Source organism: Denticeps clupeoides, chromosome 7 (assembly GCF_900700375.1).
Source record: "Denticeps clupeoides chromosome 7, fDenClu1.1, whole genome shotgun sequence".
Taxonomy (NCBI): domain Eukaryota; kingdom Metazoa; phylum Chordata; class Actinopteri; order Clupeiformes; family Denticipitidae; genus Denticeps; species Denticeps clupeoides.
Window position 1 is genome coordinate 2,303,964 of NC_041713.1, and position 11,238 is coordinate 2,315,201.

Sequence of the window (11,238 nt, forward strand, 5' to 3'; positions counted from 1 at the left end):
TCATTATATTCCTTGTTTTTTTTTCCAGGCCCGATAATGAAATTCAACACAGAAATTCCCTAACAGACCAACGAGCGTTCAGAGGATACCGTAAACCTCCTAAAGCTGGCGCGCGATAGATTCGCCGCAGTGGATTACCCTCGGATCCTGTCTCCTCGGTACACAGTACACGCCCTTTCGCCCGGAATATGAAATGCAAGTACGCACGTTATCTTTTGGAATCTTAAAATAATCGAAAGACGTAGTTTCAGCGGGTTCTGTAAACGTTCCGTGTGTCCCGGTACAGTGCGGGAGCGCGCTGGCTCCGCCCCCCACAGTCCCACCCGTGGAAAAGGTGATGCTCCTCGGCCTATCCAGTTCGGCCGTGTGACGCTGCGGGACGCGGGGACCAAGGTGGGTGAGGAGCCGGGACGCGACGGTCCGTCGTTCCGGGTCCGTCGCCCGAACTTCGCCGGCGGCCCATGGACGGGCGCCGACCCGGTAAGGAAGTTCTGGAAGTCGGGAGCTGGCGGGCTAGTTTACTCCGCGTAGCTGCCTTGCTAGGCGGCGGGCTGCAGGGTTGGCCGGGAAGTGAGTGGCCGGATTGGCCAAAGTCCAGTGTGCCGGCTCGAACCGACAGGTTCCGGCGGACGGCGGAGACGGAAGGTACGCCAGTCACCGGACGCGCCCAGTTCGGAGGCTGATTTAAGCCGGAGGGAGTGGTGTCCTGTGCCGGCGTGAGAGATTCAGGGGCCACGGTGGCGGGCTCCTGCTATCGGAACTTTATTACTACCGGAGCCATGTTGTTCGCATTTTGGCGGTAAGGCCGTCCACCCGCGTTGTGCCGTTCGCGAACGATTCGTTCCGAAGAACGAGTCTTTTGACAGAGCGTACCGAACTGAAGCGATTCGTCCGTTTCTCGGTTCACTTGAGCTGTCCGCCGATGACGGCCGGCGTGATTGGTTGGATTCCGAGGTTGCCAGATCTCGCGAGAACGAGAAATTGGTCGTTCTTCTTCAGAAAGTCGAGGTGCTTAAGAAACTAAATGCTTTCTTTGTCCAGCGAGTCTCACTTTTTACGTGTAGCTGTGTGCCTGATGCGGTTTACATTTGAACGTACACTTACGACGTTTTTCAGACTCACTTGTCTGCATATCGCCGATTTAATGGCCAAATGGCGCTTACAACAAGCTGAACTGGCAACATCGATTCCCGTGACCGGCAACGTGATTGGTCGGAAGCAGTAGCTGAAAAATAACGTCACGTTGACGCTACTTTTCCTCACCGCTGGATGGCGCTGCTGCGTTTAGGAACTCCCTGGGTGTTTCGTTACGGTTAGTGGGCTTTTCTGTTTTATTTACTTCACGCTCGGTGGAATAAAGAAAACCCTCGTTAAGTGATGACGCGATTGATGCTTTCTGGTCACTCTATTCGTTAAAATTTGGATGCATGGAGTTACTTTACTTGGCAGACGCTTTTATCCAAAGCGACTTACAAGAGGAAGACACCAGCAATTCTCATTCGGTTTCCATAGAGTTTGAGTTTAAAAAAACTAAGAGCCCTGATAAGGCCTAACTTGTGAGGAATAGAACATGCAGGGGAATTGTTAAGTGCTAGACTATTTTTTTTTGTGATCGTGTGTGAGTGTGTGTTGGACTCTTCTGAAATACTTTTTAAACAAGTGGGTTTTCAGCTGCTTCTTAAAGGTGGTAGTCGAATGGAGCCGGGCAAGTTGTCCCACCAGCCAGGGACAACAGAGGAGAACAGAGTGGATTGGGACCTAAGACCCCATGAACAGGGAATTTTTAGTCTTGTTTCATGTGCAGATCTGAGAGGGCGTGCAGGAGTGTATCTGGCTAGTAGTGTGTTGGTGTAAGAGGGAGAACTTCCATTTACAGCCCTGTAGGCAGCATCAAGGATTTAAACTGGATGTGAGCAGCTACCGGGAGCCGGTGGAGAGAGGTGAGAAGAGGCGGGACGTGGGGATGTTTCGGATGGTTGAAGATGAGGCGGGCTGCCATATTTTGGACCATCTGGAGTGGTTTATGGTGACTGCAGAGGCTCCAGCCAGGAGAGAGTTACAATAGTCCAGTTTAAAGATGACCACTGCCTGGACGAGGAGCTGCATAGCCTGTTTGAATTAAGCCCCTCTGGCTTAAATTGCTTTCTGTGTCTGGGCTTAACGCTCACTTTAAACACAATTATTTGGTCTTAGTTGGAGGTCTTAACATTTTTTGGACTGGTTTATTTTAATCAGTCCCAGGTTCAAATCCCACTTGCCACCATCGTGTCCCTGAACAAGTGTCTCCAGGGGCACTGTCCCAATCACTGCTGATGATGATGGCTTCTGGTAGATGCTGTAAATGTAAATTTGTATGCAGTGTTGAGCATAATATGAAAAGAAGGTTATATGCAGTAGACTGAGGACTGAAATTATTGACCACAAGTAGGTGGTAGCGGCCTAGTGGGTAACACACTTGCCTATGAACCAGAAGACCCAGGTTCAAACCCCATTTACTACCATCGTGTCCCTGAGCAAGACACTTAACCCTGAGTGTCTCCAGTGGGGGGACTGTCCCTGTAACTACTGATTGTAATGCGCTCTGGATAAGGGCGTCTGGTAAACGCTGTAAATGTAAATGTAAAAACAAATGTGGCGGTGAGTTTCGTAGAAGGAATAATCTTCCTTTCCTTTCCCCCCCGGCGTGGTGTTTTATGGCAAATTATCCCACTTTGCTCTAGTAAATCGCGCGGGCTTAATTCGCCGTAACGCGATTTATTCGGGGGGAGGAGCTTGGTGGGCGGGGCCGCAACTCTCCGCCAATCGCTTCAAAGCTGCGGCGTGACGGACGGCTGCGCGCCTGGGGTGGGCGGGGCCTCCGCGCACGGATCCTTCTGGCTTTGTTACGTCTGGGAAGCCATTTTGGAATTCTGCTGGCGCCACTGGCTGGGAATCGCGCCGTCAACTCCGCAACTTTCGTGCACCGCGTTGCGCCGCCTGCCCCGCCGGTTCCGCGGGTTCCCCCCCCTACGCGTCGGCGATCGGTGCGCGCTGCCCCGGCCGTCCGGCGCGTCACGATGCGCGCAGCGCTCCGCGCCGAACCTGCGTCGCATAACGGGATTACGCTCCGGGGACCGTCTCGATTCCTGGACGCTCCAGAAGGGCAAGTCGGGCTGGACGCGGCGGGTCCCGAGCAGCTCCTCGGCGCAGGAGCGCGTCGCGGCCTCCGGAATAAACCCCGCGTCCCCGCTGGTGGAGCGTGTCTGCACGGAGGAGCTGCTGGCGACCTGCTGTGTGTGTGTGTGTGTGTGTGTGTGTGTGTGTGTGTGTGTGACACGGTTCAGTCTGTCTGGGGACCTGTCGAGGTTCATTAGACGGCAGGTTAAAAGGCGACAGGCGTGACCTCCACTGAGGGATTATGGGGACTCCACCTGCCTGTCTCGTTCCAAACTTGTTGTCGTGGAAATATATCCGAGCGAGTCAGAATTTAGTGACGTGATTGTGATGCACAGCGCAGTGAAATTTGTCCTCTGTATTTAACCATCACCCTTGGTGAGCAGTGGGCACCATGACAGGCGCCCGGGGAGCAGTGTGTGGGGACGGTGCTTTGCTCAGTGGCACCTTGTCGGGTCGGGATTCTGATTACGGGGCCGCTTCCTTAACCGTTAGGCCACCACTGTGCCTTTGTGGGATCTCTGACCAAGTACTGACTGACGTGTCCCAGTGTCGACACGTACTCGTTTTAACATTCAATTTAGGCCCCCTCCCGTATCAATTTATAATAATCACCAACGAGCCTCTGTGAATGCCCAACGGATTGAATATATGTCCCGATATGATGGGCGGAGCTAAGTTTGAAACTTGAATTACATTTTTTTTTTTTCTGGAATAAATTAACTCGTGTGACGGGGCCATAAAACTGAAAAGTTTAATAGTTATTGTGAAAGTGTGTTGTGATTGGGAACAGGCGCGCACGTCTTTCTCATTTCGCCGATGGGCGGGCCTGTTTGCATTCTCGGTTTGGGCGTGGCTCTGCCTGTTCAGGTGGGCTCCGCCTCCATCGGCCGGATCTCTCCAGACCGAAGGACGCCATGGCGGGAGGCGGGCGGCAGAAGGTGAACTCTGGCGTTTTGGTGGCGCGAGGGAGCCGAATGTCATTTGCATTAGTTAAATACAAACCAGTGTTTCCTGACGGACTGAACCTACGTGTGTGTGTGCGTGTGTGTGTGTGTGTGTGTCATTGTTTATTGTTCCGCCGTGAGACGGTGCCCTAAAGTGCTTTCTCCCGTGACCTTTGACCCGTGCAGCCTGGCCGCAGAATGAACATGGATTTCTCGCACCTGCACGCGTACAGCCCCCCGCAGTGTTGCCCGGACAACACCGGCTACACGTACTCCCTCAGGTGAGCCCCTCCCTCTCGCCGGACAGCGCCAGGCCGGGGTACCTATTCAAAAACGCCGGGTCCGTACGATCTTCCAGAATAGTGGTGATCAGTATGACGAGACTGGGGAAGTTGGACGTGTGTAACGGTAGCGGGTTCGTACCTCGGACCCGCCTGGAGAGCTCCGCCCGGAGAGCTCCGCCCTCTCTCGTCACCCGGGGGCAGCATTATTTAAATAAAACAGTTTCTTAAAAAAAAAAAAAAAAGACGTATACATTAGACGTAAATGCGGTCGTTTCTTTTTCTCTTTATTCGGCTCCTGCTCTACACGCATTTTTCTGCATGAAGTGGCTTGCAGGCGGAGCCTCTCTGTCTACCTGCTGGTGGGCCGCGTCGCCTTCAGGGGGGAAAGTGAGAAGCTGAGGTCACGACAGGAATGTTGTTGCGAGTGTAGGTGTAGCTGTGAGGGACGGTGTGTGTGTTTGTGTGTGTGTGTGTGCACGCCCACGCCCTGGCCAGAAGAGGCTTCATGTTCCTTATTGGGGGGGGGCAACTCTGAAAAAATGTAAAATGTAAAAATATGACCTGTTTGCACAAACTCGATGTAATAGTCAGTAAAAGCCTTTGAAACGTATAAAATGCTTTAAAAGATCTAAAAGCACTGAAGCAGTAAACTTGGTGAGATCCGGTATTTGTGTCGTTCTAAACTGGCACAAATCTCTGCCCACACATATTAGCTCCGATGGGGGTGATCTGATGACCTTGACCTTTGACCCTGTACCAGTTCTAAAATCTGACTGCTTTGAAAGGAATCGGGTCAGATTCAAAATGCGTCATGCACACACACACACACATTAATTTGGTCTTCGTTAACGTTAACCAATAAATGTAATTTCTACGCGTTGCTAGGCAACCACAAAAAAAGTTTGTCCCCTAACTGGTAAATGCTGTAAGACGGCAGCGTGTTTTTCACCACACCCACTGCCACTGAAGAGGGTGTGTGTGTGTGTGTGAGGGGCAGTGCTGTCACTTTGACACGTTGGGTGTGTGCGTGGGGGTTTGAAGAGGTCGCTGGCTGCCAAGTCACGGGTCATGTGACTGAACCGTCGGACCATCTGTCCGGAATACTCAGAGTGGGGGCGGGAATCAGAGCCACAGTGCAGCAGGGGAGGGGCTTGCAGGCGGTTGGACCTGATTGGTTGGTTCAGGGCTGTGTGCAGTACGGGGGTGGGACCATAATAAATTAAGATGTTCTGCCGCTCTCCTGTATTGAGGGTTTGGGACGATTGGGCCGAGATTTTTTTTGTGATGAAGTACTTTGCATTTAAGCAGTCCTGTTGAAATCAGGTGTGTGTGTGATGTGCTGTAAGGTGCATCTTGTGTCACGGTGCAGTATGGTACAGGTAATGTGACGCGTGTGTGTGTGTGTGTGTGTGTGTGTGTGTGTGTGTGTGTGTGTGTGTGTGTGTGTATGTGTGTGTGTGGAATATGAGAATGCAGGCAGTTGGTGACAGGCGCCCACAGCTGTTGAGGCAAGTGGTGTGTGTGTGTGTGTGTGTGCGTGTGCTGTTAAAAAAAAAAAAAAGCTGGGTTCTCCTCTGTAGAACGATGATGTTCTAGATACCTGAGTGTCCGCCCGTCTGAAAACTGGTTTTGGAACTTTAGAACCTAAATCTCACCCTGCTGCTGTTCTACAGAATTCCGAGTTTTATGTAATTAGTTCCTCCGGTTACATTTAATAACACTTTCAGTAAGCTGAACCGGGGCAGTAGATCTGGACTGGGGGAGATCTGAATTGTTCCTTGAAATCATCTCCGTAGGATCGAACACCGAGGACTCAATCTCCATATCACATCTCCGGAACGTTCTGCCTCTTCCATCGACCGATGGAGAGAAGAAAAGGAGAGCCCCGGGGCTGCGTGACCCCGCCTCTTTAAATAGTATTTATGGAGTTTCCATGGAAACGGCAAGTTGCGCGGACGCGAGAAGGAGCCGCAGGGTTGGTTTGGGCGGTGGGTGGTGGAGGAAGTGAGGCGTGTGTGAGGGGGACCTCTGCAGGAGAAACTGAGTCGGACTTCTGGGTGTATATTTAAATCCTGTGACACATCAGGGAATTCCTCGTGTGTGTGTGTGTGTGTGTGTGTGTGTGTGTGTGTGTGTGTGTGTGTGTGTGTGTGTGTGAGAGTGAGTGTTGGAAACTGGGCGGGATATTTGTTTTCCTGTATTCACCACAGGGAATAATTCACTTTTACAACAACGCTTCTTTACACGGCTTCAACCGGGGCCTGTGTGTTCTAGTTTAACACACACTTCTGTGTGTGTGTCTGTGTGTGTGTGTGTGTGTGTGAGAGTGAGTGTTGGAAACTGGGCGGGATATTTGTTTTCCTGTATTCACCACAGGGAATAATTCACTTTTACAACAACGCTTCTTTACACGGCTTCAACCGGGGCCTGTGTGTTCTAGTTTAACACACACTTCTGTGTGTGTGTCTGTGTGTGTTTTAGAAATGTAGATAAGTGGTTTTCAGAAGGGAACATCACCACAGAGGCGCCCCGAAACGGAATCTCTCCCTGTCTGTGGCGTTCGCTGATTGAAATTGTACCCGTGGGGTTTTGAGGCAGCGGTCGGCAGTAAAACGCGACACCAGTACGTGCCCTTTCCAGCTCGTCCTCTTAAACCACCGTACAACTCCTCTCCAGAAACCAACAGCTCCGTCTATATGACGTCACTTGTGATACACAGCAGCACAGCATGCGGTGCACACAGTGAAATGTGTCCTCTGCATTTAACCATCACCCTTGGTGAGCAGTGGGCGGCCATGACAGGCGCCCGGGGAGCAGCGTGTGGGGACGTTGCTTTGCTCAGTGGCACCTCGGTGGATCGGGATTCGAACTGGCAACCTTCTGATTACGGGGCCGCTTTATTATGTTTCTTTTTACCTGTCTGTATTAGGGGTGTTAGAAAATATAGGTATAGCAATATATCGTGATATTGTATCGATTAAAGGACATATATATATTTTCTGTATGCTACAACCTCCACTCCTGTAGATGGCGCTGTACATCTGAGTAATTACTGGCGGAGTGAAAATGCGAACCATCACAGCGTCATGTTCATCACCTCTGTTTTTACATTCTCGGTGAGCTGCAGAATATCGCAATACGTACAATATATCGTGATCTAACCGACACGCGTCCGTGGTCCGTACGATTATCAAATGGACAAAAGATGCGTTTTGGGTCTCAGATGAGAAACAGAACAGAAAGTTCCATTACAGACGCCCCCTTTGTGTGGAGAGAGAGAGTGTGTGTGTGTGTGTGTGTGTGTGTGTGTGTGTGAGAGAGAGGGCGTGTGTGTGGCGTTTGAGCCAAAACATGCAGAGACACAGCATTCCAACCAATTACATGGAAAGAACAAGAACCGACCACACACACACACACACACACACACACACACACCCTCTCACACGCTGCTTCGTTCCTCGTTCGTGGCGGCTACTGGTGACTCATTTCCTGTTGGTTGGAGCGGCCGGGCATCTTGCTCCTGCGTTTCTCTCGACGTGGAAATCAGCAGAACACCTGCCGTATTCATGTTTCATCGTGTATTAATCGTAATGAACATTATTATTAATCAACATCATCTACATATTTGTTTTTTGCTGCTATTACCTCTGGTTCTGTCCACGTTCTGCCGTGACAAGTGCAATTTCTTATCTTATTATAATACTTTCCTCTTCTGGCTTATGACATTTTAATGATCTCAAAGGCAAATGAAGGAAATAATAATCTAATAAAAATACTAATAATGCCTAATAAAAAATGTTCTGATTTGTTATTCCGCCACGTTGGGTAAATAACCGCGCCCTTCCTCGGTAGTAGCAGTCCCGTGTTGTCTGATTGGCAGCTCCAGCTACTCGTCGGCGGCGCTGGAGTTCGAGCGGGAACACCGCATCGCTCCGGTCTTCGACTCTCCCAGGATGTCGCGCAGGAGCCTCCGCCTCCACACGACAGGGGGTCTCTACGGCAACGACCAATCACGGGGCCAGAGCTACAGCAGCTCCAGCTCGGCCAAGAGGTCAGAACTTTTATTTATCAATAATTGATCTATAATGTGATAAAATTCCAGAATTATGAAATATTAAAATGTCGGACGGTGACCTCCGACCCCGCAGGACCGTGAGGAGCAGGAGGCAGCAGCAGCCGTCCCCCGCGGACGCGCTGACGCAGACGCCCGTCCGCAGGTCGCTGCGGGGTCACGGCGTCCTCCTGTCCGGCGCGGACGCGGTGACCACGACCGACTCGGCGGCGCCACGCCCTGGCCTCGAGGGGGACTGCGGTACTGAGAGACTCGCGCCACTGCGCCAGTTGGGATGTGGACGTTGGCTTGTGCCCCGTGTGAGGTCTGGTGTGTGTGTTACAGCGGCGCGCAGCTCGTCGCGGCTGAACGGTGACGCCAGCGCCACTCAGGCGCACGCGGCACCGCTGAACGGCTACATCTGCAAGGACTGCAGCCACCACGCCAGACGAGACGACCCTGTCCTCCTCTCCCTGTCCTCCTCGTCGTCCCGGTCCGATTCCGGCGCGGCCGCCGGCCTCCACCTCTCACCACCCTCCTCCTCCTCCACAACCAGCACCAGCAGCAGCAGCTACTCCTCCATCATCTACAGTCGAGACAGCAGCCGCAGGGTCAGGAGAGGTAAAGGCCGAGCTGGTGGGGGCGTCAAAATGAAACTTATAACCGATACGGAACATAATCTATTATATGGGTGGTAGTAGCCTAGCGGGTAACACACTCGCCTATAAACCAGAAGACCCAGGTTCAAACCCCACTCACTACCGTCGTGTCCCTGAGCAGGACACTTAACCCTGAGTGTCTCCAGGGGGGGGACTGTCCCTGTAACTACTGACTGGTAGTAGCCTAGTGGGGTAACACACTCGCCTATAAACCAGAAGACCCAGGTTCAAACCCCACTTACTACCATCGTGTCCCTGAGCAGGACACTTAACCCTGAGTGTCTCCAGGGGGGGGACTGTCCCCGTAACTACTGACTGGAAGTCGCTCTGGATAAGGGCGTCTGGTAAATACTGTAAATGTTAAATCATAATGGCGTTGCCGGGTGGTGTTCCGGTTAAAAAGTAGTGCCGGTAGTGATCTGAGTGCGGAGTTTGGGTTCGTCCAGACGAGAATTTTACGTGCTGGTGCCGAATGCGAATGGCCGTGTGGACGCTTTGGGGAAAAAACGGTCGCGTTCAGCCCGCCCTTACCTGACATCAGCGAATTGATGAGACTTGGCGTGATTTTCATCGATAATCGAGTCGAATTGTGAGACCGGTGAAGGTTCACGGTCTGTCATCATGCGACGTTGTTTACGGTAAATTAACAAAGGCAATGCGCCTCGTGCACACCGTGTGCCAATAGAAGTCACACATGTGGCGGAATCGGAAGGGGACCGAACTTCGACTCTGCTGCGCGCTCCAGCCTACCCAGCATGTCTGGGGGTCGCGGAATAATCGCAGTCGTTGCGTTCATTCCAGGCGAGATGTCGATATATGTCGCCCATGTGAATTTGAGTGTGTTACTGTACTGGAGTTGCTGGTGTGACGCCCGGGGACCCCACCTGGTGACTCTGGGAATTGCAGCGCTTTGTTGCGCAGACGCACACACAAACAGACACACCATCTTTTAAATTCGTTTTATTCCCCAGGTGTCTCCTCACTGTGGATCTGATGTGTGTGTGTGTGTGTGTGTGTGTGTGTGTTTACTGACCGTGCCATCTCTCTCTCTCTCTCTCTCTCTCTGCAGGCGTGCTCTTCTCGGTGTCGGACGCGTGTGTGCGGCAGGGCAGGCGCGTTCTGTCCGCGGTGTGTGCGGTCGTGACCATGCTACAGCACGGTCTGCTGTGGTCCAGCGGTGGGGACAGACACGTGGGGGGCAAAGGTAGAGAGAACTAGAACTGAATCAGTGGTTTAGACTCTGAACCAAGTAAAGCTCCCATTGTAACAGTGTGTGTGTGTGTGTGTGTGTAGGTGACCAGGTGTCTGGCTCAGAGGTCTTCTGGCGTCTGCGTTCTGCAGGCGTGTCCAGAGTGTCATGGCTGTGGCAGAAGCTCTTTTACAGGCAGGAGGACGTCCAGCGCAAAGGTACCTGCTGAGGGGCGGAGCCTGTCTGTCTCAGTCGCCCACCTGTCACTCCCGCTGTGGTGTCTCACCTCTAGGCTACTACCATAGGGTGGTACCCCACTTACTACCATCATGTCCCTGAGCAAGACACTTTACCCTGAGTGTCTCCAGGGGGGGACTGTCCCTGTAACTACTGATTGTAAGTAGCTCTGGATAAGGGCGTCTGGTAAATGCCGTAAATGTAAATATTCCCGTCTGTCGTTGTCCCTGTCCACCACGTTCTCCACCATGCTGCTGTCTGTCTCTCTGATCAGTGATGTCATGGTGTGTAGCATAGGGTGGTAGTAGCCTAGTGGGTAACACACTTGTCTGTGAACCAGAAGACCCGGGTTCAAATCCCACTTACTACCATTGTGTCCCTGAGCAAGACACTTAACCTTAAATTGCTCCGGGGGGGACGGTCCCTGTAACTACTGACTGTAAGTCGCTCTGGATAAGGGCGTCTGATAAATGCTGTAAATGTGTGTGTTGCAGCCCACTCCAGCTTCTGTGGCAGCATGAACGTGCGAGACGAGATGAACGCAGACGAGTGTCTCAGCGTGAACGGCGCTCTGTGTGAGTAGCGGCTCCACCTTCATCTACACAAGCGCCGCGTTACACACCTTTACTCCGTCTTACGCACACATCCAGGACCGCGGATCGACATTTCAGCCGCTGGTTTCCACGTACTGCACCCCGAACTTTTTATGAGCTGGAGC

General features: G+C 52.2%; 1 protein-coding gene across 5 annotated transcripts in view; it reads left to right on the forward strand.

The window, feature by feature from the left end:
* Positions 1–297: 297 nt before the first annotated feature.
* sun1b (Sad1 and UNC84 domain containing 1b) overlaps positions 298–11,238 on the forward strand; it is a 17,640-nt gene continuing 6,699 nt past the window's right edge. For 2 of the 5 annotated variants that reach the window (XM_028987905.1, XM_028987907.1), the window contains exons 1-8: positions 3,154–4,094; positions 4,287–4,381; positions 8,265–8,435; positions 8,533–8,696; positions 8,781–9,056; positions 10,164–10,298; positions 10,388–10,501; positions 11,015–11,095. In XM_028987905.1, the coding sequence (XP_028843738.1) occupies positions 4,071–4,094; positions 4,287–4,381; positions 8,265–8,435; positions 8,533–8,696; positions 8,781–9,056; positions 10,164–10,298; positions 10,388–10,501; positions 11,015–11,095 (1,060 nt within the window). In that variant the 5' untranslated portion in view covers positions 3,154–4,070. The other 3 variants (XM_028987904.1, XM_028987903.1, XM_028987906.1) reach the window with 3 other exon arrangements.